Source organism: Fonsecaea pedrosoi (assembly GCF_000835455.1).
Source record: "Fonsecaea pedrosoi CBS 271.37 unplaced genomic scaffold supercont1.7, whole genome shotgun sequence".
Taxonomy (NCBI): domain Eukaryota; kingdom Fungi; phylum Ascomycota; class Eurotiomycetes; order Chaetothyriales; family Herpotrichiellaceae; genus Fonsecaea; species Fonsecaea pedrosoi.
Window position 1 is genome coordinate 1,956,757 of NW_013550609.1, and position 27,766 is coordinate 1,984,522.

The 27,766-nt window shown below is 52.9% G+C and overlaps 5 protein-coding genes across 5 annotated transcripts; 1 reads left to right on the plus strand and 4 right to left on the minus strand.

Moving 5' to 3' along the window:
- Positions 1 to 655: 655 nt before the first annotated feature.
- Positions 656 to 2,845, minus strand: Z517_10771 (uncharacterized protein; the record flags this gene model as incomplete). Its single annotated transcript, XM_013424380.1, has 7 exons — positions 656 to 1,509; positions 1,563 to 1,781; positions 1,832 to 1,870; positions 1,951 to 2,035; positions 2,092 to 2,398; positions 2,469 to 2,650; positions 2,708 to 2,845. 7 exons carry the CDS (start codon positions 2,843 to 2,845, stop codon positions 656 to 658), a joined length of 1,824 nt encoding a protein of 607 aa, XP_013279834.1.
- Positions 2,846 to 7,103: 4,258 nt separating this feature from the next.
- Z517_10772 (uncharacterized protein) lies at positions 7,104 to 12,552 on the minus strand (the record flags this gene model as incomplete). The annotated part of the gene is made up of 9 exons (XM_013424381.1): positions 7,104 to 7,462; positions 7,571 to 7,794; positions 7,892 to 8,247; positions 8,360 to 8,788; positions 8,847 to 8,892; positions 8,954 to 9,057; positions 9,210 to 9,242; positions 9,376 to 12,205; positions 12,260 to 12,552. 9 exons carry the CDS (start codon positions 12,550 to 12,552, stop codon positions 7,104 to 7,106), a joined length of 4,674 nt encoding a protein of 1,557 aa, XP_013279835.1.
- Positions 12,553 to 14,066: 1,514 nt separating this feature from the next.
- On the plus strand, positions 14,067 to 16,713 carry Z517_10773 (uncharacterized protein; the record flags this gene model as incomplete). The annotated part of the gene is made up of 2 exons (XM_013424382.1): positions 14,067 to 14,777; positions 14,827 to 16,713. 2 exons carry the CDS (start codon positions 14,067 to 14,069, stop codon positions 16,711 to 16,713), a joined length of 2,598 nt encoding a protein of 865 aa, XP_013279836.1.
- A 1,075-nt stretch (positions 16,714 to 17,788) lies between these two features.
- Positions 17,789 to 21,247, minus strand: Z517_10774 (uncharacterized protein; the record flags this gene model as incomplete). Its single annotated transcript, XM_013424383.1, has 1 exon — positions 17,789 to 21,247. One exon carries the CDS (start codon positions 21,245 to 21,247, stop codon positions 17,789 to 17,791), a length of 3,459 nt encoding a protein of 1,152 aa, XP_013279837.1.
- A 645-nt stretch (positions 21,248 to 21,892) lies between these two features.
- Positions 21,893 to 27,252, minus strand: Z517_10775 (uncharacterized protein; the record flags this gene model as incomplete). Its single annotated transcript, XM_013424384.1, has 2 exons — positions 21,893 to 22,885; positions 22,933 to 27,252. 2 exons carry the CDS (start codon positions 27,250 to 27,252, stop codon positions 21,893 to 21,895), a joined length of 5,313 nt encoding a protein of 1,770 aa, XP_013279838.1.
- Between the last annotated feature and the right edge of the window lie 514 nt (positions 27,253 to 27,766).

The following is a 27,766-nucleotide window of genomic DNA, read 5'->3' on the forward strand; positions in this document are numbered from 1 at the left end:
GCTACCCAATATCTTGACTCGTATCTCATCTACATTGACCCGAGAAAGATCCCACGCAAATGCTCACATTCATTATGAGAACGCCACACAAGCTGTTCGATGAGCTCGACCAAGATATCAAATCAAAGCAAGTCAAAAGCGCAAAGCAATCGCGATTGAGAGAGACCGAAACCCTGTTTCCAAAACACTGCCCAACAAACAACCGCTTGTGACTTTGTCTGGCCAATCCTGCTGTGACAAATTTGATGGTCACTGTCTTCCGCCCGCCATGACCAAGGCGCCGCCCTGACGACCGACTCATTACCTCGCCCCCAAACTTTTTGCTGTGGTTTTTCTCCAAAATAAGGAGCTGCTGTGATTCTTTTCCCTATCCAGAAATGGCAGAAAACGCGGCCAATCAATGTAACGAGACAAAGAACGCAATCCGAAACAAAGAAGATCAAGATCGCCAGACGATAAAACGACCAAAAAGCTCACAAGGAAATTCGTGTGACAGTGTGTCATGAATAGTGGCCAAGAGTGATGAAGCGGTCCATGACGATATTCTGTGATATAAGAGCGGCGACAAGTCTGCTCGACATAGGATGTGTCGACTCATAATTTGGAGACGGCATCGAATCGACAACGAGGCCCGGATGACTGGGTTTGAGAAAAATTACCAATGATTAGCCTTGTAGCAACGGTCCGTCATCATCTCCATGCTGATGTCTGGCGTTGGGATCATGGCAGATTGCTGTGTTTCTGCCGCTCGCAGTGGCAGAGCACGTCGGTGGGGGTCCCCAAACTCGTGGTATAGCATGGGATTCACCACGGTCGGCGCCAGTCCATTCTGGATAGTGTTGGCCATATCGAGCGTCTCTTGCGTAAAATATCCGTTTCTCAAGCCAACCGATTGTGGCACCATATTAGAGTGAATAGCGAACATGTCGGGAGGTGGGTCTGGCACCATGTCTGGCATCATCCCCGTCCAGGCTGGAGTGTGAAGGTTTCCAGTGAGATGACCGCTATGCGCCGCAGGATGCATCATGGAGTTGGGCCCAGGATGGTTGTCGAGATTGCGCCCAAACACATTGGGATGTACCGGGTGGATTCCAGCCAGGGGCAGCATGACACCTTCGGTATGTGTCATCAAATTCTCCATACCCATTTTCATCCCAGGAGAAAAGTCCGGTCCTGTCCGCGGCGCAATCACTGATACCACTCGATTCCCATTGAAGCTTGGTCGAGGTCGACGTGGTGCATTACGGCGATTGCCGGCGTCCTTGGACGTCGAGCCTCGGGATTTGTTGGCCATGAGCCGCCCGTCTGAGGTGGGCTGATCACTGGGAGATAGTTGCGCAGAGGACCCCGGCGTTGGTGCATGCTCTTCGCCTCCCTCGAGGGAGCCTTCACTGGATGCCACAGGGACAGAGCCGATCCATCGAAGCCCGTCATCATCAGAGTCGATCGCGGACAATTTTGAACTGGTGGCATCACTGTAATCGCAAACAAAGACGAGGGTGTCACCATCTGACGATATCAGTGCTGCACCCGTGCTTCACTATGACTCTCAAGAGACCTACCTATCTCGTTGGCCTCGTACTGCTCTTGTTTCTCTCGCGCATTCACAATCTGTTGAATGATATCCCACCGGTCTTCTCGCAACTCGTTTCGCTTTGTCTGAAGGGACTCTAGCAGGTCTCGAGCCCTTACAAACTGCTGCTTCGCTCCTTCAGACGGAGGGTTGGTGATGACTCGCTGTGGGGTGTGCGCGATCAAATGGACAAGCAACCGGGTTCTCTCTGTGGAGCTTCAGCGTGGGACCTCTCTCGTGGACTTGCACAAAGCTTACCATTGCGACCGATATGGTCGGGCTCTCGATGGATGACGTCTAGGAAGATATTAGATCCCTGGATATCGCGACCACATACAAAAAGCCCCGTCGTGTCCGAAGAGAGTTGCATAACATACCAGCCGGCCAATAGGGTGGCCTAGTCCGATCCGGATCAGGGGGTTCGCCACGGGGCATTTGGCCATTGTATGGATGTGTCGATTGCTGGAATCTTCAGTCATTCTTCCCTATACAGAATGTCTTTGGAGCGGTCATCTAACCTTCTTGGGATGGATCCTCTTGATCCAGACCTTGGCTACCAGCCGACAAGCCACCTGTTGCAGTGTCAAGAAGGCCTTTCCATACCACTGGGCTAACTTCTCGTGGTCGTCCACGCGGATTTGAGATGCAGGAGCTTCCCAGAGTCTCGCGCCCCCACCAATCTGCTGAGGCTTCGATCGTGATGAGTTTCTTGAGCAGATGTTGGTTTTTGATCTGTGTCGCTTCAGCGGACGCTGTGCGGGCCAAGTGATTGCGCCGCCCGGTGTTCCAGCACCTGTCGGGGGCTCTGGCTTCGAAGGCCTTTCACTGGGATGGTTGCCACCCCAGCAATGGTCTGGTCGAGTCAGTACTACCATGAGCCGCGTGGGAAGATCACATACCGGGAACGCTGGGGCCGCGCATCGACATGTATTGACCAAAGGTCAGATGAGCCTCCCCAATGATCGCCCATCTGTCCTTTCTGAGGTTGGGGGAAACTATAACCTCAGGGACCCCATGTGGGCCAGGCACCAGGCCGATGAAATCTTCGCAGTCTCCGACGAGTTTCTTGATTTCATTCTGCATAGGATGTTAACTCGACTTCTCGCCTCTATCATTCCTTGAGGCATGGCTCACTATCAAGTATTGCTGCTTAGCTTCTTTGCTGAGACTGGAGACTGCGACGCCAACTGTTTTTGGATCTTCTGGTGGTGTGGCCGAGAGCTTTTCTAGAGGAGATCGAGGGGAGGATTCGAAGTTCACTTCGTGTGTCATTTTCAATGCGAAGGATCAATCCACAGTGCTGGATGACTGGGTTACGGTAAGTGGAGAAAGAGTACTCGACATTCGAGGAGCTGTCTAAGCAGAGTTGACTCTAACGGGAAGCGCATAATTGTTAGCGATTGTGACCCGAGCCGGAAGCCTGGGCCCTCATGTATACAATGACAAGACGAAGCCCCGACCAGTGCAGCCTAGGAGCCTAGACGCAAGAGTTTGTAGCGGTGTGCCTGTGGAGGGGAAGGGGAGGACAGGGAGCAACAGAGTGAAAATGGGGGGAGGGCTAGTGTGCCCGCGTTCGCCAGATTCTAACGATTCACCACATGCTCGAACAAGACCATCAAGAGCGACTAGGCCTTGATGGGCAAGGCGTTTGCTGTGCGGCTGGTGCGGCTAAGTTAGAGCCAAACCCAGTCGTCCTGTATGCCTGGGGAACCCCGAGCTAATTGCTGGGGGCATTCCCCACTGCCCGCCGTTCATGGAGACGGATCGTCAGTTCCTCGACATCCGCCAGCGTCAAAGAGGACGACATGCGCATCATCGCACTTATCTCGGGCGAACAACACATGGTGAACAGAGAGATGGAAACACCACGAACCTTTTCTTCGCCTTTTTGGCCGGTACGGTCCTCGATCACGACGAGAAAGATATGATGCTGTGGTGGCTTTGGCGCCAGGATAGAAGGCGCAATCTCGAACTGTCTTTGGGTCGTGTGAGTGTCCAATGTATCTGTCGCCCCGCTGTATGCACCACAAAAGTAATAACAACAAAACCACCACACAAAAACGACGAAAACAGAGACAAGGCCGGCCAGCGAGATGGTAGGGGACGGGTTCCCGGCTCTAAACAGTCATCCGGGAGCTGCAATTGCCGCGGGCTATATTCGAGTCGGACAGTATGTGCTTCGGAGTGAAGATGGGCGTATGGAAGAGCTTCAGACGACGGAGGATTTCGAGTCGTTTCTCAATGAGCGAAGTCTTTGAGGAGAGTGGGCTTGAATGAACAGGGCGAACAAGAGAGAGAGAGGGGTGACGGCCCAGCGATTTGCGTCAATCGGTTTCTTTGGGGGTTGTTTGCTTGAATTTGCTTTCTCGACCGTCTAGGCTTGAGGCGTGGATAACGGCAGGGACTGAGCTGCAGGACGGCCTGACCAGCTGGGTACAAATCAAAGAGTCTAAGGAAAGGAAGAGGAAACCGAGTTCCCCGGAGTGGTCCAGACGAAGATGTATATGCGATTGCCAATCGGACGACGCCATGCAAGCAGCCAATGGGCAAGGAGGGGGTTCAGAGAGAGTTAAGATAGAATGGGGCATATGTTCGTGGAGCGAGACTGAAGAGAGGGGAGGGAGAGGTGGGTGGGTGGGGTGGATAATAGCGGACGTGGTGGTGTTGGTCTGTCAGTGAGCGACAGCTCCCATTGTAGAGGGAAGATACCAAGTCTCGAGAATGGCGGCAGCTGTCAGAAGAAATGTTGCAACCAGAAGTCCATCTCGTTCCAAAGGCTTGTGTTTCCGCACAGAGGAGGGAGAAGTGAGAAGGAGGAGGGAGGAAGGAGGGGAGAGTTGACTTTTGTCGGGCTTGTCCCTCGTTGCACCTGTCCGTCACGTTCTGGGTCACGGTTTGGTTTGGGCCTGTCTTCCCTTAGGATCGAGGTGCCTCTTTTGGCTGGACAAGTACTCGGTACAAGGCTCTCAGTTGTCTCCGACGAGGGTCCCTTCTGTTCAGCATGGACGCAGACCTCAGCCTAAAATCTTGTCTGTAGGGGAAAATGGGCTTTTCTGGCGAAATCGGGAGGGTTGGGGTTAACGGATTTGGCGCTCTGGGGCAAAAACGGCCCGTTAAGGGACTGCAGGGGGATCCCATGCATTGAGTCGCCGTCAAGGGCTTGTGCTTTGATGGTCCAGGCGAGTCAGACAAGCGACGGCAGCACGATTCCGGCCTGTGCCAGGCAGAAATGGGCATGGGCCAGGTCTGGGTAACGGGAAAAAAAGGGAGCTAGCAGGTGGTAGAGAGGTGACCCAACGAGCAGGGGTGAGTAGTAGTGGCTGCGGACCATCTACGAGTCGCAGAGAAGGGAGAAAAAGGTCCCGGCAGTTGGCAACAAACTGCACTGGCCTTATCGCCTCAAGTCAGTAGCTCCGCTTCAGCACCCCGTCTTCATGCGCAACCATCATGCAACACCATTGCTACTAGCAGCAGCTTCAGCAGCCCCAGGGAGCTCTCTTCGAGTATCTGTTTCCTGCTCTGGCGAATTTCGAGTTCCCTCCCCTCTTGGTAGCCTGCCCCTTCTGTACTACTTCTCGGCAAACTAATACGCTAAGGCATTCCTTCTGTCCCACCGCAAGCTGCGAATTGCCCTTACCATATCGAAAGCGGTCGATCGATCAATTGTCCAATCAGGCCGATTCCGGCTCCAGCAGTCCTGAACGTGTCCGAGAGTCTGCTGTCTGGACATCGTTCGGCTTAGTCGCCCCCTTAGCTAGCTAATGTCGTGGGCCAGAGCTCTTCCTCCTCCCCAGCACAAGCAAACTGCAGAGACGATGCTGTCACATTTCCCTTTTCCGAAACCTCCAGCACTTGACCAGCCCTGGCGACCGGCTTGACGGGAGCTGCCGAGCGGTTAGAAGACAAGAGCCCCAGACCTTGACAAGAGACTGCCCCTGGCTTCTGTTTGAATCTTGTCGTCTCCCCTCGACCCCCACCAGCTTCTGTCATCGATTGTCGACCAGGGCTAGTCCACTGGACAAGTGGAGGCCAGAGCGTTAGCCACCTTCCTCCAGGGCAAGGGCAGTTCGATCTGGACCTTAGCAAGCCTATTGCGTAGCTAGTACCGAGTACTGAAAGCTCAAACCTCTGCGGAGTGTTCCTTGGCAATCACTGGCTGCAGCCGTGGTCCAGTCCAAACACGCCCTCGCATCTCGGGTTCATCTCCTTCTCAAACGGCCAAGATCCTAAAACTTGCAGCCGTCCGGAGGCGGGGAAAGTGACCACAGCGCAGATAGTTGCCTTTGCGTACAACAGGATGGCAGCCCAAGCATTGTCTCCGGCTACGAGCTGCCCTGGGGGGTCGTCGTGGCACTGCCTGACGTCGCGCTTCATCTCCGTCCTGTGGCGGCTTGTGCGTCAATCGTGGAGACCATCAAGAGCTCGAGGCTGTGAAAGGTGGTCCAAAGCAAACACGGGAAGAGTGGAAGCCTTATTTCGATCGAAGTCCCTTACACCCAAATGACGAATATCTGGCCAAACTGCAAAGCTAGTGTACGTAAGTACGCCACGGGATGCCCGCAAGCCTTGTCTTCCAACAAGGATCTTTTCTTCCGCTGCCATGCCCGACACCTTCTCCTTCAGTTCAGAGGCCACAGAGGGGCTGAACATGGTTCAACTTGATCACTTGCACTGGCGCTTGATTGCCTCGAGACCCCTCGCCACACCTGGTCGGTCTCTCTGCCCATCCTCGGCGACTCGCCACCGAAGGAAACTCGCCTCCACACCTGGATTTGTTATTCATGCAGCTGGTGCAACCGTACAACTACAATCTGGACACAAGCGCTATTAATAGGTAACAGGTACACTGATCTCAGAGAAAAGAATGATACAGCTCGAGGTACCTGTACCAGTAGGACGGAAATCACCGTATCTGAGAGCGCCTTGCTTCGTCCAGCACGGATCCGAGTATTTTGTCCAACCCTATACGATTCTAACTTTTCGCCCTTGTGACACCTTTGGCGCCCACCTGTACGACCATGAAAGTAGTTGTCAAGAAGACGGGGTTTGCCTAGCCGGAGGAGAGCCTCCAACAATTACCGCGGCACCTGACCGAAACCCGGTTTCTTTTGGTTTTGTTTTTTTTGCCAGTGAGTTACACAGCATCAACTAGCCGGTGAGGCTGGCCATCCAAGTGTTCACTGAGCTGCCCGGCATGCATGCCCCCGGTTCTTATTGGGTGGACCACACAAGCTGTGCGATCTTTCAATCTCGCTCTGACCCCCGAAAGCATCTGCTCATCACACCCAAACCTGTCGCTGGTGCGATGGGCAGCTTCCCCCCTCGAAAGCTGCCCATCGGCACAAGTGCTGTGGAGCAGGGAAGTGAATCGGCAAGCCTTGGAGCCCAGGGTCTCAGCGTTGCTTTATCGCCTGAGATCGCGCGTCATCACTTGGCAAGGGATGCTGGTACCTTGAGGACGGGGGAGAGAGCATTCGTTCCCCGTCCGATGGTTGCTTCAAGCACTTGTTGTCAAGCTCTCAGGGCTGTGCTAATGCTGGTCTGCATTCGCAGTACCATTGCCGAACCCGTCAAGCAGCCCAGCTTCACGCACAAGCTCGTAGAATAGGCCCCGCTTCCTGATCAACTCTTCTGGGGTGTCAAACTCCGCTACCCGCCCTTGTTGCAGCACTACAATACGATCCGAGTCCAGGATGGTATTGATGCGATGTGCAATGGTGATGATGGTGCGGTTCTGGAAAATGGTGCTTCGAAGCGTGGCCTGAAGCATTCTGTCTGTCTCCACATCCACCGCTGCTGTTGCCTCATCCAGCACCAGGATATTGCTGGGTGTGAGTAGCGCCCGCGCCAGGGAGACTAGTTGACGCTGGCCTTGACTTAGATTGGAACCTGCAACCAAAATTCTCGTGATCAGAGCATGCTCCAAAAAAAAAAAAAAAACGAATACTACATGTGCACGGCGTTCACTTTGGTGAAGGACGGAGTGGCGGAACTCACCAGCTTCGAGAATGGCGGCGTTCAATTGGCCTGGCATGCTTGAGACATGCTCCTTGAGACGAGCGTGTTCGAGCACACTCCACAGTTCGGTGTCATCATGCACATGGCGCGGGTCCAAATTATCACGAATCGTGCCTTCGAATAACGCGGCGTCTTGAGGGATAATGGCAAGCCGCCGTCGCAGATCTAGCAACCCAATCGTTGAAGTATTGAGCCCGTCGATACTGCAATAGAATGGATTAGCTCAGCACTTCCTCGCCTAACCTCGAGAATCCGCAATGATTGAAGAAAAGTTCTTCGCTCTCAAAAAGTTTCACGCACCTGATAGCACCAGATATCGGCTCGATAATCCGAAAGAGCGCCAATGTCAATGAGCTCTTGCCTGCTCCCGTGCGCCCGACCACCCCAATCTTTTCGTGAGGCTTGATGTTGAGGTTGATATCCTTCAAGACGGGATCCAGACCTTCGCGATATCGCGTAGAATAATTCTTGAAGGTGATCTGCCCTTGTGCGGGCCATCCAATGCTCGGTCTGCTCTTGAAAATGACATCAGGAGCTTCGCTGGGCAGGCTGGCGTACTCCAGGACTCTCTCAACCGACACGATATTCGTCTCCACTTCAACCGTCTGGCGGACAATCCAGTTCAGGGATTGAGTGATCTGCAGGGCATATGACATCTGAAATCCGGAAAACGCAGTCAGTCATCTACGGAAGCTGTGTATCGTCCGCACCATGACGTGCATGAGAAACAACGATGGCCGCTGTCCACGGACCACGGGGGAAACTTACCGCAAGGCCCACCATGCCAGACGACAGGCCGCTTCCAGTTGCCACCGAGATGATGGCGAAAAGAGCAGCTGAAAGGATAATGACAGACCCAATGAATTCCAGTCGGACGGCCAGCCAGCGATTGGCGCTAACCGAGGGAAAGTATGCCCGCAGGTTGGCATCCATGCGCCACTCATTCTCCAGAGCGAATCTCTTCTGTTGGCGATATGCACGAATGGTGGAGACGCCGCCCAGTGACTCCTGGAAGTGTGCATAGATCGGACTGCGACTGACGCTGTCAAGCCGTTTCAGCTCCCTCGAGGTGCGGAGGTAGTATTTCTGGTAGATGATGTAGATGAAGCCCAGAGGCAGCACCATGACCAGGAAGATCGGCGTTGAAGCAGCAATGACGCCGATTGTGAAAAGTGCGCGACCGGTATTGACAAAGAGCTGGGTAGTCGGTTAGATGCTTCCAAGGGGTCGGAAATGTGATTCCGTGTCCACTCACCATGTTAAATGTGCGTGCGATAACCTCGTCAACACGGTAGATGTCACTTCAATCCCCGAGTCAGCACCGATGTCCCTACCAGCAACGCCATTGGTGGTACAACGTACCTTGAGAATCGGTTCAGGATGCGCCCCACTGGAGTGGTATCAAAGAAACTCATGGGTGATCGGAATATTGCGTATGCCATGCGATCGTGTAGTTTTCTCGAAGCCTATGGGAAAAGGCGTCAGAGACGAGATGAGAGATGGTCTAACCATGTTTCGCGTGCCTGCACCATGATCTCTTGACGTGACCGTTGTGATCAACGGCTGGAGAAGTGGGAGGTAGCGTGGGTTGAAGACCGGAAGAAGGGGAAAACCATACCTCTATCGAGCAGAAAATCCAGAGAAGCAGAGTCTAGAGTTTCCACAGGTTCATGTCAGTTCGGATCAACCTTGTGGTACACACCGACCAAGAACCCAGGCAAGAGACATGGATCCTTCAAAGTATAGATCAAAGACAGGGGCACTAGGAGGCGACAGGTACGTACCTGAATGACGACCAATCCGGCACCACCGATGCCAAATGCAAAGTAAATGCCAATGTACTTTCCGACCTGGGGGTTCGATCCGTGCGACTCGTTGATCTCGGACCACCTCTTTAACCAGAAGCTGCCTCCAACCTGTGCCGTTTGAGCGGCCAGGAGAGCGAGGAAGTATATCCCCACAGCGACGAGATTGCTTTCCTTCGCGTAGCTTGTGTAGACTGACCATTTCACTTTACCCTGCTCGGCAATTTCTTTGGTCTGCTTGCTCTTCAGTTGTGCACCACCATGTTCTTCATCTGTGAGACGGCCCATGGGTCCGTGGAAACTGGTTGTCGAAGCACGACGGAGAGTATTGAAGCTGGATTTGCGGGCTTTCGAGGGACCACTGGGTCCGGCGTGGATAGGTACCAGCCCGCCGACTTCTTGTTGCGATTCCTCGACTTCCTCGTCATCTAGTTCGTCCTCAATGCTGCCACCGTTGGCCCCGACGATGGTTGTCGAGTCGTCGGACTCCATTCCTTCTATGCTTGGGCTGCGTTCTCCCTCGGACTCAGCCTCTTCTGCGGTAGCAGACTTGATCAGCGTTGCAATTTCGCCTCGCATGGCCATGAGTTGTTGATATGTTCCCTTTTCAAGGATGGTGCCCTCGCGAAGAAGGTACATATAGTCTGCCTCCTTGAGAACAGTGATTGCGTTAGTAGCCAGAATCCTCGCTTTTCCGTTCAGAAGCCCATTGGGGCCTAGCACATTGTTGATTAAATGGCGTCCGACATGTTGGTCAACAGCGGAGAGAACATCGTCCATAAGATAGACATCTGCCCTTGCGTACACGGCTCGCGCTAGGGAAAGTCGAGCCTTTTGGCCCCCAGACAGAGATATGCCACGCTCTCCTACTTCTGTCTGATCTCCATCCGGAAGTTGTCTGAAATCATCAACAAGAGCACAGGCATTGACTGTTTGCTCGTAAAAGTGAGGATCCCATCGATGCCCAAAGACAATGTTCTCCTTGACGCTAGCATTGATGATCCAGGCCGACTGTGCCGCATAAGCAATTCGACCTCGGACAACCGTCTCGCCACTGATTTTGTAGAGATCACCAAGCATAGCTTGCAACAACGACGACTTTCCAGCCCCCACTCGACCAACGATGCAGGTCAGTTCTCCTTTGTTGGCGGTGAAGTTGATATTCTGGAGGACATTCTTGCCTGCATTCTTGTCCCAAGTGAAAGTGGCATCCTTGATAGAGACGGACACATCCCCGGCCTGTTTTGGGGGCTCGTCGATAAATCTCACCGCGTCATCCTGAAGCTCGTCCGTGGTGAAGAAGGCAGTCAATCTGCCCACGGCCACTGATGCCTCGATGATGCTGGTGATAACCATAGGGAGTACTGTGAGGGGGAACGTCAATAGATTGAACAAAGTCAGAGCTGGAAACACCAATTCCGTTGTCAATGGTTTGTTGTTGACAAGGACGAAGACCGCAAAGGTCGAGCACGACACAAAAAAAGGTGTTGAAGACCATGTAAAGGTCGCGAATGATTGTGCTGCGCCGATTTTGCGAAGGTTGTTCAACTCGAGATCATTGCGCACATGGCTCAATTTGTCCATGAACGCAGAGCCCCACGCATAGAGCTTGATGCTTTTCATGTTGTTGAGAATCTCTGTCATAAGTCGGGCGCGACGGTCTTTGTACTTCATCTGCGACAGTTGCAGCTTCTTCATGAATCTCGCAATGAAGCCATTGATAGGAATCATGACAATCATTGCTCCAACCCCAGCCAAGCATGAGACTCCCACCAATTGGTATAGGGAGATCATACACAGGGTGATTTGGAACGGTGCTGACCATAGCTGTTGGCCCCATTGAGCAAGGTCGGCTAGTCGTTGTTGGTCAACGCTCATGTATGTAACGATGTCGCCGGTGGATTTTGTAGCTCTCGACTCATTTGACAACCGCAGTGACTTTGAATATATCATGGCAGTCAACGAGGACTTGATCCGCATGCCAGTCTCGAAAGCACGCTGAAAGTACTGATGCAGAGCGGCGGTCTGGCAGATTGAAGTCGCAAACATGGCCAATGCAATGACGACCCCCCGGATCGCTGGTTCGGGTTCGGCATACCGATGAGAATTGACAAATTGAATCAAAAGTCGAAGGAGTTGGGGCTGAACAAATGCCAAACAATCGCTGACGGTTTTTATCAGCGCTCCGCGTAGATATGGCCCTCCAAAGGCTCTACCCAAAGCGATCCAGAGGTTTGGTCTCTTCTTTTCGAGCTCGATCTCCCAAGCTTTCTGCAACTTGTCTCCGGTGACCTTGGTAGTATCGCGATTTCGCAAATTCCACAGATCATCTTGGGTGAGGAAATTGTTGTAGCCAAACTTCATCAGAGGTGTCATCCAGCCAAAAGTGAGAACCGAGAAAATATCGGCATATTCATATGGACACTCGTCATCCGCCCCCAGCGCATCGTAAACGCTCTGCTTCTTCGGAACCAAATATTCAAGAATGAACTCCACCACCGCTAGGCCGAGACTGATGTTGAATGTGATGAAGTATGGAAGCCGATCCTTGTATGATTCCCTCGCCACCAGCGAACGCAGCTTCACTCCGTAAGCCAGAATGAAGAAGACCCAGTAGAACAGCACAACTCCATTTGGATTCCGCGACCGCGAATGCTCATGGTATTGTACCGTGGCGATGACTAGGAGCGAGATAATTGTGGCGATCGAGGTATAGAATCGGATGTCTTGAAACCAAACACCAGGTAATTGTTCGATCTGCAGAGAGGCCTGAAGGGCGGTCGTGAGGATAATGACACCGAGGACGGCTCTGTTATCGCGTTAACCACAGTCCCAGGTAAGGAATATTTCCAGGGAAGCTCACAGTTTTGTATGGAAATGCCAGTTTTTGGGTACATCCTGGGCGATGCGTTTGGTGAACAAATACCACAAAGCTCCAGCACCAAATAGCACACCCCAAAGAGCGACCCCCAGAATCCAAACGTCAAGGAAGCATGGTGTGAGGTCCCATCGCAGGGAGCTCACTGGGCCCCAACCCTCCGCATCGCCGCAGAATGGCTGATGTGATTGTGAGAATAAACGACTGGAAGGGTCAGAATTGGGCGTAAAGTCTCCCGACGCAGCCAGAACAGACTGCAACCCTTCTAGATCCCTCATCTACTGCAATTGGCTCGGCATGTAAGGACAGAATGGGATGCTGTTCGTCGACGCAGAGAGAAAGAATCGTGGAGGGTCTGTTCAAAGGCGTGGTTTGCCGAGATTTTTGGCAATCGAACAGAGATGACAATAGGCTTGACGAAAGCGCAGTCACGGCACCAACGGGCAATGCTTAGGCCTAGCTATAGTGGGAGAGTGGGTAGGGGCGTGCAAGGCGTCGAAATGATGATGCAGTGAGGATCCCCGGTATTATCGGGGTTAAAGCAACCCCAAACAATTTTACTGAATACCTACTTCCAAGAGCTACCCCTCACCAGCCAACGTGCTCCCTACGAGTAATACCCCGAAATTAATTGGGAGGTGTACCGAGTGGTTGTGCCAGGCACCCACCAGGCTCCAACCCTAGGCGTGGTGGCCCTCCCGGTGGCGTTTTAACAGGCACAAATAGGCTCACCGCCGGATGCCAGTTAAGACTTCGAGCCCCGGCACTAGATGGTAGCGAAGTGTGGTCACCCACGTGACAGGCACCTTTGTGGACTGCGGTCCCAACGTCGACTCACTCTCAAGCAATCTGTCGCCTCTTCCAACCTCTAGTCTTTACGGAATTTGCCCTGTTCGCGGATCTCTAATGCACTCCGATTGTGCCGTGCTTGTACACACCTTGACACCTCACCTACGAATACTCACAAGTACCTAGGCTGTCAGCCCGCCGTGCCGCTGCTCCGAGGCCGGATTCAGCCTCATCCTGTCGAATGTTCCTCGAAGAATTACCGCCTCAGTGGAAATCGCCTTGTCGAGCCACCAGCCCCCAAACTCTCAGCTGTTCATGGCATGACTTCATTTCCCGGCCCTGCCCGTTTTCTTCAGGGCCAGAACCCCGTCTGCTGCAACGCTGCCATGGCTCTGATCTTCCCAAGTCCGTGCGCAGGCAGGAGGCCTGTGCAGGTACGAACACGGCCGTTGGCGCCCCGGTCCCTCGCAGATGATTCTAGCTCTCTGGGCTAGCTACATACAGTGGTCCCTTTGTTTCTGGGCGCTCTAGCCTCGTTAACGTCCCGGCTTTGTTCTTTAAGACTTCTGCATTCAATTGAGCATGCGACCCTCCCGGATCTTCCCCATGGCCTTCGCCATCAGTGAGACCACCTATTGGCGCCCGGAAGACCCTCACAGACACACTGGGTCACCCAGAGACTTGTCTTATCACGGTTGGCCGAGTCTCGACCCTACGAGCCTACTCGCTTAGAGCCACCCTTCGGAGCTAAGCCTTGACCGGTATCGATAGCTTTCTTACCGCCCATTCGTGTGACTAACCAAGCCTCACCATGCATTGAAATATGGAAGATAGGATCCCATTTCCTCCTCTAGTGTCTCACACGCAGAGATAGACCGGGGCGGTGGCCTAACTTGCCTCCTAAGCCTCATGAGCCGATTATGCGACGAATGTTTATATTCAGAGACCCTGCATTCCAGGGTCCTTCTCCACTCTTTGTCTCCTTACAGCCTTGCTGCAGACAATGTCGGAATACCTCTTTGTTCGTGACGGCCACCCGTCTCGTCACCAAGTCAAATTCCAGGACAACGACCCTGATGATGACGAGTCCAATAGAAATGGCATGAATATGGATCTTTCTGGTGGACACCAAGAGACTGATTCCAATGCCGCTTCGAAGGGGGCAGATGAGCAGGCCAACGGAGATGGGAAACAGTCTGGTGATGGGCCGAGTCCGGCTTTTAATATTACGACCAACCGCACAGGAGATGAACCTGCAACTCCCAAGGATGGGTTGGTGCTGGGAGGTGGACAAACCATCAAGCTTATGCTTGTGCCGGACAAACCACCAGCACCTCCACCCGCTCCAGTGAAGGAAAAGAAGCCTCACCCTCAGGCTAAGATGAAGAAGTTTTGGAAGAACTTCGATCCCGAGTATACTGGCAAAGTCACTCGCGTTCTACCGGACCGCATCACGGAGAAAGATCTGAGCGCGGTGACATTGGTCGGCGAGATCGCTCACAAAGCCATCAAGTCATACGAGGACGCCAAAGCATCCTGTATCCGAGACGTCAAACGTATCATCAAGGAATGCCGAGCCTCAAACCAGAAATACACCGATTCTCATTGGGATATCGAAAGAGATTTGAAAATCACACGGGTCAGGGATTGCCTAGATGGATTGATCATTGCCGACGACGATAAAGAGCACCCAGCAGATGCAAAGCGAGTCACAGTAAGTATTTTATGTAATGGCATTCACACTTTGCTGACCAAAATCTTAGGATATCTTCGATGAACCCAAATTCTACGTGAATGGTGTTTCATACGACGACATTCTTCAGGGGTCGGCAGGAGACTGCTGGTTCCTGGCCGCCATTTCTACCTTGAGCTGCAATCAGCAATTCATTGATCGTGTTTGCGTGATTCAAGACCAGGCCGTTGGTGTCTATGGCTTTGTGTTCCACCGTGACGGTGAATGGCACCAGTGCATAATTGATGACAAGCTATACCTCCGGGCACCGGCATACGACGAGAGTGGGGATGTGGTCCTGGGACAATATGGAATTCGACGTCCAGACCAGGAAGATCAGTATCAAGAACTCTTCCAACGCGGATCCAAATCACTCTACTTCGCCCAGTGCCGCGATCAGAATGAGACTTGGGTGAGTCTCCTCGAAAAGGCTTATGCTAAAGCGCATGGAGATTATGCGTCAATTTCGGGTGGACAGACCGGCGAGGCCATCGAAGATCTGACAGGTGGTGTCACGACGGAAATTTATACCACCAACATCCTCGACACAGATGAATTTTGGAAAAACGAACTTAGCCGCATTGGGAAGGACTTTGTCTTCTCTTGTGCTGCTGCACGCTGGCGCGAGTGGCGCCCATATCTAGTGGCCAATGAAAAGATCCGAGAGGAACGTCGCTCAGGGATTGTCAGCCAGCACGCCTATGCGGTCCTCGACACATACGAAGGCCACGGCCAACGACTGGTCAAAATCCGCAACCCTTGGGGTAGGAAAGAATGGACAGGGGCCTGGAGTGATGGCTCTAAAGAGTGGACTGCTGAGTGGTTGACCAGGCTGAACCACCAGTTTGGCGACGATGGCGTCTTCTGGATGACGTACAAGGACATGCTGAACAAGTACAAGTACATTGATCGAACCCGGATATTTGGGCCTGAGTGGCAGGTCGCTCAGCAGTGGATGTCGGTGCAAGTCCCTTGGAGTACGCTGGACTACCAAACCAACCATTTCTCCATTGTTGTCCCCGAGGACACGGATGCGGTGATTGTGCTCTCCCAACTTGACGATCGGTACTTCAAGGGACTGCAGGGCAAGTACAATTACACTCTGCAATTCCGAATCCAGAAGGACGACGACGACGAAGAGGAATACCTCGCCCGCAGCAAGATGAACTATGAGCTGATACGGTCTGTGAATGTGGAAGCCCACCTGACCAAGGGCACATATACTGTGCTGATCAAAGTCGAGGCACATTCCACCGGAAGAGATGAGGTGGAAAATGTCATCAGAAAGAATATCCACCGTCGCGACAAAATCACTCAGATTGGCAAACTGTATGATTTGGCTCATCAGAAAGGCCAACTTCCTTCATCCTCGTCACCATCGGGAGCCACCTCAACTTCTGTCTCTGGAACATCGACTCCTGTTCCTTCGGGAGTCAGAACTCCATCCACCTCTTCGACCGCTTCGACGCCCGCACCAGCGGAAGAGAGCAAACAAGATGCTGACGACAATGAGAAAGACCCAAACCGCAACCCCTGGAATGCAAGCTGTGTTGTGGGGCTGCGCGTGTACAGCAAACAGCCAGAGCTCGAGCTCAAGGTCGTCGTGCCGTCAAAGGAAGATGTCCACGAGATGCCGACATTTGACCGAGATGATGTGGCCAAGAGCGCGTTGGACGAGGTCCAAGCAGTTGCAGACAAGGTAGATGAAGTTGTTGGAGATAAGAAAGAAGGGGAAGCCGAGGGTGAAGGTGAAGAGGACGAGAAGGAAAATGACGAGCCGGAATCAAACGAGACAGAGACAAAGAAGGCCATTACCCAAAGTGGCCGGCTCCTTGTCGAGAGTGACGACGACGCAGATGAAGACTATGAAGAAGAAGAAGACAGTGAAGGCAGCGACGACAACTTTGACGACGAGTAACACGGCGCTTGACAGCCAAAGTAAGCGCCTGAATTTTCAATCCCGCGTTCCAGCAAGGCGCCAGGAGCATTCCGATGCTGAAAGACGTGCCTCCTACTAGAGGTAGAAACCAGACTGTTTTCGCGTTCGCAGCGTTTTCTTATAGGGCGTTTGCAATGGTTTGCAGACGAGGGTGAAGGACTGTTCGAATCTTTTTTTTTCGGGTTGCAGTCTGGAATGGATATATTCGCGGTTTTCCGGTCGACAGTATACGATCAGTCGACTCTCTCAAATCAGAATGAGACACACACCACAGCACTCCACCATCAGCAGCAGCAGTGGGTTACGCAGGGGTTTCAGGAAGAATCTCTCAGCACTGAGGGGCTGCTGGACCTGGATCTGAACCCTGATGTCGGTGTGGTGTTGTTGGTGTTGTGTTGCCATCTATCTGATTTGAGATGATGTTTATACGAGGTTACAATAGACAGCAAACACTCTCCCCAACCCCCCCACTCACTCACTCCGTCTATACTTGGTCTATAAGCTTCTTTCTATGGCCATAGAAAACCCCAACGAACTAGAAAGCGAGCAAATGAATGAAAATTACCATCCCCGATTTTAACGAGAAAAGAAACTCATGTCTTTTCTTCTTCCAGGCCACGTCACTGTCACCGTCACCGTCAACGTCCATTTATTTATTGGTTCGTCTTACCGACTTTACTGACTCACTGACTTACTTATTGTCCGTCTGCCTGGATAGCTGGGCCATACCTCTTTTATGACGGATCAGCCCACAGGGGTATGTCATTTCTGACATAAATATAGATTAGACCAAAGACGGAGAAAATACATTACATATTTGTACGCAGTAGAGAAGATGATTTCATTGTGACGGCCTTCCAAAGTAAGCAGTATAGCAGTATAGCAATATAGCAATATAGCGATATCCAGCCAGTCAGTCAGTCAGTCGGTTGGTTGGGTTGATTTACCATTCCATTCCATTCACATTTACGCCTTGTTCCTTGATTCCTTGTTCCCTTGAATTCCTTGATTCCTTGATCCCTCCCTGCTTAGCTACCTAACTAATTCAACCATCTCAGCCTGTCGAATCTAAAGACGTATCGTTGACATCCAAAACACTCACACTATGCGCACTCCCACTCCCACTCCCCGTGGTCTTGCGGCTGAGGGTCCCCGTCCCACTGCCATTGCCACTACCACTTCCCTTTGAGCTCAACGTTGTAGAACTCTCGGCTCGGCTCCTCACGCCGCCTTCGTCTATACTCCCCCCAGGACCGATAGAAGGTCGGATACTAGCCACCTCGGCCCCCTCCAACAACTCTTGATCTCTCTTCCCGATCCCCGTATCCTTGTCATCATCGTCCTCATCGTCATCGTCGTCGTCTCGATAAGGTTTCTGCCCGTGCTCGCGGGCGTTGCGCTCAAACTCCTTCTGCGCATCGTCCATACGTTTCCGCATCTCAGCCGCCATCCGCATGCCGTCATTCACGATATTGTCCAAAACACCTCGCAGACCGCGAGAGCCCGGTTCCACAACACCGCCAGCACGACCCACGTCAGGCAGAGTCTTGTTGGACGGCGCGCCGTTCAGCAAGTTCTTGACCGGCGTGCCTAGATTTGTGAAGGTGGTTAGATTCCCCGAGAGTGTGTTGGTGGTCGAGGCCAACGACAAGGAGCTGGCGTTCGGAGGGATATCGGCAAGACGGAAAGACTGAGGGAAGAAGGTCTCAAAGAATTGCTCGAGAAGTTCATCCGCGAGAATGACCATGCGGAAGGTCGGGAGGGTGATATGCAAGGGTTTATTGGGATCAAGGGCAAGGTTATGCGAGGCGGCGCGAGACGAAGAGGATTTGCGATTGTCTTGACCACTCGAGAATGAGGGCGTATGGGGTGGTGTCGTCTCGGAAAGGGGGTCTTTCTCGGTCGGTTTGGGCGAGGCGAGGGATTTGTGATTCGATCGTGTCTCGGTTAGATCAAGTAGATTTTCCTCGTCGTCTGGTCTGTCTATGCTTGTTGCCTCGAGCTTCGAGCTTGCTGCCTCCACGGCGTCATCCGGGTCGGCGTATTCGAAACACCTCCTGATAAAGGCACTGACGCTACCTAGAAACTTCTCATTGGTGCTCAGTTTCAGGCCCTCCTTTGCGTCCGAAGCACTGAGTGGAGAACTCAGCCCAGTGTTTGTGTCGGACGGGGTAATGGTGCCATCAAAGCCTCGCCGAGAAAGGAACAAGAGGGATTCAGACATCCTCAGGATGCCCTCCCGATCGACTTTCCCCGTCCCTTCGTCGTCAAAGAGATCGAAGAATAGACTCATCGAATTCATAATATCCGTCGTGCCTTTGAACTGCGCAAGGCCACGAACTAGTTGTTGAAGCGTCATCTCTCCATGATGCGACTCGTCCCATTTGCCGTACAAGCGTTGCATAAAGTCGTGGTCGGCGGGTTCGGGCCCTGATCCCCATTGAGACATTGTCTTGCTCCGCTTTCTCTGGCTTGCATTGGGGCTGGCAATCTCCTTACTGGGGGACGAGGGCGAGTCTGTCACTGCCCACCGGGCCGTATTGGCTAGGAACTCTCTGAAGGCATCATAGTCCATGGTCTGCAAAGGTAGGGCATTGCGGCCGGGCTCGTCATAGTTGCGAGATGAATGCTGTGGCCATAGACCAGGCCGAGTTCTCTGGTCTTGCTGCTTCCTCCTCTCCACCTCGCGAGCTTTTGCACGTTCTTGTCGTTCAGCCAACACGCCAAAGAACCTATCATAGATGGCACTGAGATCTTCAGCACTGAGCTTCTTGCTTTCAGGTCCCAAGTTCCGTATTGATGTCCGTTTGGCGAAGGTGGCAAGCCCCTCCTTGACACCCTCGATGTGTTTGTCTCTTAGCTCTTCGACACTGGCGTGTGTAATGCCAGCAAACTCCTTGAAAGCCGTTACCATGAGTTCCTGGAATTTGGTAATAGCCCTCAGCTTCTCGTTTTCCGAATGAGGGTGGGCGGATTCGTCCAGCCGTGAAAAGTAGTTTTTGAGGATCGAGATGAAAGAGCCATCGTCGCTCACGTCGAGTAATTCTTCGCCGTTGATGCGGAGAATAGCCAGACCGATCTGGAAGAGGACTTTTGGGCCCTCCAGAAAGAACACGTCAAGTACCCGGAAGGCGAATACAAGAGGCATCGAGTTGATGTATAGTGACAAAAACCACGGCAGTGACACTACGGATAGGTTGACATCTGACTTGACCAGATGTTCCCAAAGAATGGGCATTGTCCGTTCGACGAGGTTTTCAAAGACACGCTGGTCCAAAAGAGTGCCATACATGTCCTTTGAATAGTATCCGGGAAGCAGTCTGTCGCACAAGGCGCCGAGTGTGAAGAAGGCCTGAGACTCTGACATGTAGATGAGCAGGGCCGCCACGACTATATTCATGGCTTGACAGTAGCCAACCTCTTCGTTGGTCCAGCTGTATGCAGTGAGGACGCGTCGAAGCCTGCCAATACCTTCATCGCTCTGAAAGCCGGGATATTCTGGCAGACTCCGATTGAGATCTTTCTCAATCTCATCGATGGCCAAGGACTCCTTTCCGGTAAACTTGGCCAAGGTTTTGGCGTAGAGGTTGGGATTTCTCAGCCGCGTGTAGAAAGACCCGGAGCTGATCTCCCATATTTCGCCTCTCAGACGGTTTGGCAACCCAACACGGATGAGTTTGTGGAACGTGGGCTGGCGGACGATGGTGGCATTTCGGCCATTCTCCCGCATGTACTCGCCCCAGAGTCTGATCTTACTCCTATCCCTAAGTTTTCTGGCATCTCCCGGGTATTTAAACAGCATTCCGAGTCCCGTGTCGGGCGGATCTGGCGGTGTGGTTCCTTCCTCCTTGGCCTTGAGGCGAACGGGATCCAGAAGGTATTCTGAGTAGCATTGAGAGACCACAAGCCGTAGATTGTCCACCTCTTTCATACCTTCCCTCAACCCTTTCTTGAGACCGTCACAGAAGCGTTCACAGGCGATGCGACTACCGTCGAGGGTGAGGATCAGTTTGCGGGGAGGAGGCTGTGCCACCTTGGTCTTCTCGGTCGACGGTCTCTGGACGGACTCAAAGGTGGTGAGGGCGAGCGAGAACTTGTCTTGATGACTATTCAGCCTCTCGACTCTCCGTATCGAGCACAAGGGCAGAGTAAAGCCATGCCCTCCTGGGCCCGCACCTTGCGTAGGGCCCGTGAAGGAGGTGGACGATGCATGGCTTGCGGTCGGCAGGAAACTGGTTCGGATCGTCGAGAAGCACAAAAAGTGTTCACTCAAGTGTAGTTCGCCCTGATATTTATTGCCATTGTCCCTCAACTTCTCTCCGGAGGTGACAGCGCCTCCCGCTGGGGTCGAGGGAAGAGGTAGGTATAGTTCGGCGGTGATCTCGTGCAAGGGATTTTGACCGGCGGGCAGTCTGAACTGGTCTCGGAACAGAGAGGCTTTTGACGGGCGGTTGTCATTGGTGGAGGACAGCGAGGACTGGTCAATGAACTTCTGTACAAACGAGCTCAACATGGCGCAGGCGAGGCAAGGCAAGGCACAGGCTGGCTGTCAGCGAGAGGTGGGAGCGGGTGTTGGTACAAGGACGCTTCCGCGGGTAGTGACAGCGCATGTCACTTCCTGCGCGTCATATTCTGCTGGAGAGACGGACGTAGGCTCTCTAAATGTCATGGAGCATCTCAATACGAAGACACATGTCTGTGGTGACCGTCTAAAAGCAATCCTGATGCTTGTTGTAGGAAGACGCTGGGGCCAAAAGTCAGGATGCCCGCTTGGCATGCGCTGAGTCTCTCCGAGGATGAAATCGCAGCCTTAGCGGAATCCAAACAATCCTACCAAATTCAAACGTCATATTAAAACGGGCCCATGATGAACAATATCGGGGACTCATTCCTCTAGCATGGACTAGTCATATGTGAGATCTGCCATTCCATATCTTCCACCTTCATATAGCCCAGGGGAAAGCCCATCCCTTGCCCATGACCGATAGGAGCGGTGGTAACCAGAACTCATATTTCATTCAGTCATGAACTTTCCATTCCTCGTCCACCCGCCCTCCCTGAAACACCGAGAAGTCCCCCAAACCGCCATTACTGCGCGACAAAAGTAGAACATGACCCCTGCCGGTACCCCGTCTTCCAAGAAGCGCCGCTCCTAATCTCAGGCCGGGTCGGTGGTCAACAACAGCTCAACCACGACGTGGCTCTTTTCGTACTCTGGGTGTTGCAGGACTATCTTCGGCGTCCGTGGTGCATTTCCAAAGTTCTTGAGGCCGAGTCCATTAATTCCTCCTCCTAACATAGCTTGAGTCTGGGTTTGAGATCCTCCTGAGCCACCACCGCCGTCGTCGAGCAATTTGATGTCTTTCCCGGCGATCACTTGCTTCAGCCGACCGTTCTGAGCGTCTCGGATCTCCACAAAGTCGTCGTCGACCAAGATCAAATACTGGTTGTAGAGACACGCTGACTTGGCCCGACCGACGAATTCCATCACCACGCCTCTCGAAATATCTCCATGTTTGTTAACATAGACGGCACATTCTTCAAACGTGACCAAGAACTCCGCCTCTCCGAGCCTGAACATCCCCAGAGGCTTGAGGTCTTTGATCCGAGTCGCAATGGAGCTGAGATGGGCTTGTGTTTCGGGTTGTTCGCTTCGCAGGTTCGGTACACTCCATGTTTGCTTTTTCTCGAGGGTCAATACCTCCACCCCTCTTGCGGTCGATATCGCCAAGCTTGACTGGAACAAATTCAACCCATAGCATTCGGCGGGGATATAAAACTCGTCGTATTCCCTGAAGAATTCCGTCTGTCCACGCCGAGATGCCGATGGCAGAAAACGTGATCGAGTGGTGGTGCTCTTTTGAAGGACAGGTTCGAGGACCTTGAAGGTCGAGGCTATACCATCTCGTTTTTTATAGAAGACCAGTGTCCGCTCTTTCATTCTGCCCGTCACAAAGAAGCCGATGTCCTTGGAGCCGGATAATTTCTGTGGCGCCTTTCGGCTGGAGGCGTCGTTTTGCGCGACCGGATTGCCCGTGGGCGGACAAACCACGTCGAGATGGTAGGCAATAAGAGCCTTGTCTGAGATGAGCAGAAATAGGTTGAACTCTTCTAGAACTGCAACCTGAGTCACTCGATGCATCTGAATAGCCTAGGAAATGTCAGTTGAGTAAAATGGTCATCGCAGTTTAGACTCACCCTGATCCATCCCCGAGAATTCTGGTACTCGGAGATGTACACGCCGTAGTCGGTTCCAACGGCGCACATAAGCCGACCATATGGCTGATTGAATACAGTGGCGCAGTTGACAGGAGCTCGGCAAACAGGTGCTGGTCGGCCCTGGCCTTCAAATTTCTTCTCCGTCTCCCGGATAGCCCGATCCAAAGGAGTCCCCTTGATCAGTATTCGCTTCGCGGGATACGTGAGGCCTTCGTAGCCGAATGCTGTGTCTGCCAGTACTCGCAGCTTGAACGGCTCAGCATTTTGCTTATACAGCGCCTCAGCATGCCTCGTTTTCGCCTGAATGATTGCCTCACACCAATCCTGCCGATTTTGAGCGCTTGGTGCGTAGAGAGTGTACGTTTCAGTCTTGCCGAGATGCTTGACGCGGAAAGGATACATGATTTTCTCCTCTTTGGAACTGCCTGACTCCAATGTAGTGATGGGAACCATGCTCTGGCTTGTGTTGCCAGATCCTACCGAGAGATTGGTATTTGTGTGTGACAATGGACCAGGAGTCCCGCCACTAGCAGTAGACTGCGCCCTGGTAAGCCGATTATCAGGGGTTACTGCGCCACGAGGTGCGACCGTGGTGGTGACGGCTCCGATACCCTTCATCGAGGACTTTATAACTGCAGGGTCATTGGAACTTTCAAGGACGAGCAAGTCCATCGGAATGGGGACTTTTGAGACGTCGTAATATCCCTCCCTGCGATCCCGACTGAGAGGCTTTGCTAGGACCAGGTAATGATCGAAGAGAATCGCATGGGTTTCGACCCATTGGAACCCTTTACCGCCAGCACGCTGCAAGTCGCCCCGGAAGATGATTTCTCTCCCCAGGTGATCGAGGTTAAGTTCAACTTCCTTCTCCATTGGTGGTCGAAGCCGCAGTTTGGTTTGCATTTCGATCAGCTCCATTTTCTTGGTCATTTCCGCAAACTTGGAATCACATTCGAAAGTGGCTGCGCGGATCTCGTCCAGGGCATAGGCCAAGTTGGCCTTCTCCTCGGAGTCCTTCAGCATGTTCTTTTGGACGGTGGAGAGTAACAGGCTGTATCGCTGCAGCCTGGTGATCGGTGCCTTCAAGTAATTGTCCCATCCTAATCTGTTCGACCGCTTATCCTCCCGCGCCTGGTCGAGGAAATTCTTGAAGGGAATATTTCGTTCCGCTTCACGACGCATGAGGTAATCCGCTCGAGGAAAGTTGGAAGCATACTCCACATACACGGGCCTCGCTTTTCGGATCCATTCCCGGAAGATGTCACTGAAGCCAACAATCCAGGGCCCTTGCTCTGTCTGTCGGTATTTGAGCTGACCAAGAAGGTAGTCTTGGTTGACTTTCTTGACCTTGTCCACGCCACCAAACACTTCCCTAAGAAATGTCGGCAATTTCTTGGTGGGAATGATAGGCGGTTGCGCCCCAGAAAGTCGATCGCGGTATAGCACTCTGAGCACATCCAGCTGGCTGATATAAAGGTCTTCACTCGTGACAATTTCGTGCAAAACGTTCTGCCGTTCGATTTCTTTCTTGTCGTGGGTTTCGACGTCCTCCTTCTTGAGCTTGTAGTATGTGGCCCAATCTTCAGACTTCTTCTCCATAGGTAGGCTATCAAGATCGAGTTTCTTGAGAGTCCGCATGCAATGATAGGAGTAGCATCGCCCACGGGTATGATATAAATGTAGCTTCGAGGAGTAACATCCGGTGCCTGTCAGCTGATATAGAACCCCAGACATCGTCCCGGGCCCGAATTTGACCCATTCTTCTTCTCTCACCAGAGCATTCGCGTCGAACATTTCCTTGATAACTCGTTCTCCCAGGGATTCAGCCTCCGTAATGTACATTGTTGGTACTTTGTTCATGAAGAGTGCAACAATGCCTTCCACAATGCTATTCTCTTTCAAATCAACTTCTTCTTCGGCCAGATCCCTGATCCACGCTAAGATCGAGCTCAGCGCCCAGGGTTCCGAACATTTCTTAAATTGATCAGCTGTCAGTTTGGACGGGTTGTACCGCTTCCTCGGAATTGCGGGAAGATCCAGTGCTACCGCAGATTGCGGGCTGGAGATGTCATACAGATCAGACATCGGTCTTCCCTGCTGCCTCAGAAGCCTCTGACGGTCTGCATCTGTTTTCGAGCGGTTAACCTGTTCGGCCCGAGGAGCACTTCGCGCACTAGACAACGAAGTAGACCGAGGAACGCTCGCTGGGCTGAGTAGGGTGTTGGGGTAGGCGTCTGGGGCAGTTGGATACGCGCGTGAATTCGGATCGGTGTACTGAGAGAATCGGCTTTGTTGAGTATAAGTACCAGCAGGCATCAAATGCGGTATTCGCAGTGCCAGAGCCGAGTCCGAGAGTGAAGGAGGAGGTGGAAGGGGACGCTGCTGGCTCATGCCAGGATGGAAGAAGAGATCCGGCATCTCTTCCCGTGATGGACTTGAGCTTGCAGAAGTCCGATTAGTTTCTGCCTCAATCATAGTTGATTCGTCTCCGTCTTCATAGCTTAACCGTCTGGGGTGCGGGCTGGGTTCTGTCAAACCGCCTGTGCCTCCAGTGTCCACACGAGCGACATTATGCGTGGAAGAGAAGGGATGAACGCTGTCTAGAGGCGGGATCGACTCAAATCCGCTTGTCTGCGACTCCCGTCCTTCTGAAGAGACGCCAGAGCTGCGTACTGAACTCATTCTGGTGTTCAGCCGCCCGTATAGTTCACTTTGCGGCATGGCCGTAGCAGCACTCGCATAGTTGGACACAACAGAGTCGCCATAAGCCATATCAGGCGCATACCCTCCTCCAGCGAGACTCAAATCACCGTAGCCGGCATAATCGCTGTCGCTGCTTTGTTCCTGGGAGGAAAGTCTAGCAGCCGCTTCATCCGGACGTGGCTGGCTGGGGAAGAGGGTGGCTGAACCACTACGCCGGCGCGCGTCCTCTGCCCTTTCTTGCTCGTCTAGTGCTTGCATAGCAGCAAGCCCCGCAGCGGCCTCGGCGTCACTGTCGTCGGTGAACGCGCCATAGTTGATATAAGCATCCCCGGTGGAGGCGATATTCCCGTTGAGATGCGTTGGCGCCTCGTCTGGCGAAAGATGCGGTCTGGGCGACGGATGTTGGAAAACGGCATCCGCTGGACCGTCCCTCGAATTGCGGTGTCTGTAGTCGCTGCCTGACCTTGTATGCCTTGAGGTCTGTCCTATGGCCTCATCTAAATCTTGCATCAAATCCTCATAGCCCGAAGAAGTGATGCGTGCTCCACTGTTACGCGATCCTGTCGAATTGAAGTAGTCACTTTCCGACTCCGGCTCCGATGGAAGGCCTGGTAATGATCTACCTTGGGGATGACGGTCGAGTGTATTCGTACGCTGAGGTGACCGGTTTGAAGGTTGTCTGCTCGGTGGCGTCGGAATCGAGGGCTGTGGCGAAGCAGACTGATTGCTCATACGGCTCGCGAATGAGGAATTGCGGTTTATATCAGGAGACGAATAGGCCGTCAGATTCGAGGCTGGGTATGTTGCCGACGGGCCAGTAGGATATGGATATGGCTCTTCAGGTATGCTTGCCGACCTTCCGTGTGGTGGAGGCACAGGAGCCGGAGGGGAATAAGTCGACGAGACTCCGTAATGTTGGCCAGGGTACTGTTGTGATATATCGTGCTGGTACGCACCGTAGGCTTGCGGGTTGGGAAATGCGACTGCGTCAGACCGAGGAGGTGGCGGGGGCGGTTGGGACGAGGAGTAATTATATTGAGAGTTCGCATCGTAGGAACCGTAGCTGTTGTAGACAGATGTGCGACGAGCGAGATTCTGGTCGCCATATGCAGCTGGAACGTACGGCTGATAGGTGCTTGTGGGATGGGCAGGCTGGGGGGCTGCATAGAGCTGTGGATTGTACGATGCTTGCGGTTGCTGTTGTTGATGATACTGAGCGGGATTGTAGGGAGCGTGAGCGGGTGCCGCAGTCTGGTACTGATGCTGGTACCCGCCCAAACCTGCATGTTGAGTATTTGTCCTGAATGGCATCGTGACCGAAGAGTGCATGTTCGCCGACATAGATCGATTCACTGGAGGACTCGCTGCCGCTCCTGTGGGCGGAGCATACGAGTTTTGTCCCTGCGCTCCCCGCGGCTGCTCTTCTCCATCGAAATACCTTTCGTCGTCCCCGGCGTTAAAACTCGGCGAGCGTTCGAGAGATCTTGGAGGATAGATGGATTGTGCACCGTAGGAAACGTGGTCACTATTCTGACCAGACGAAGGGTGATTGCCTGTCGGGTAGTAGGGCTGCCCATTTTGGTGGTAGCTGGCCATGGTCAGCGCAGCTGATGGAGTATGCGATCGGGAGGCGCGAGAGGGCGGAGTCAACGCAGAATCGGCCCTGGATGTCGCTGGGCATGTTCGAGATCCTTCAGATGCCAATGAACACGAATCACTCCGCGGGAGTTTGTGCTGTGCTGCGCCGAGTCATCGGTGATAAATTTGGAGGTGCTGAGGTCGTGAGGCAGCCTGACGACCAGGAATGATGGATTCCCGGCGACGAACGATTGTGCAATAGGTAGGATGCTCAGAGAATCGGAACCAATATCAGAGCGATACCGCGATGAGCACTAGGATGTAAATAATACCAAGATGAGTGGTCTATGATCCATTTGAACAATGTTGAATGGACAGATGCGGTCGGATGTTGCTAGCCAGCCCAGTGTCGCAGACGTGCAATGCTGGTCCTGCTGTGGTGTGCTGGCTGTCAGCGGGAGGCGGACAATAATGATACAGTACAAGGGACTTTAGTTAGCATCGGGACATAAGGCTGCCGAGGTGCCCATCG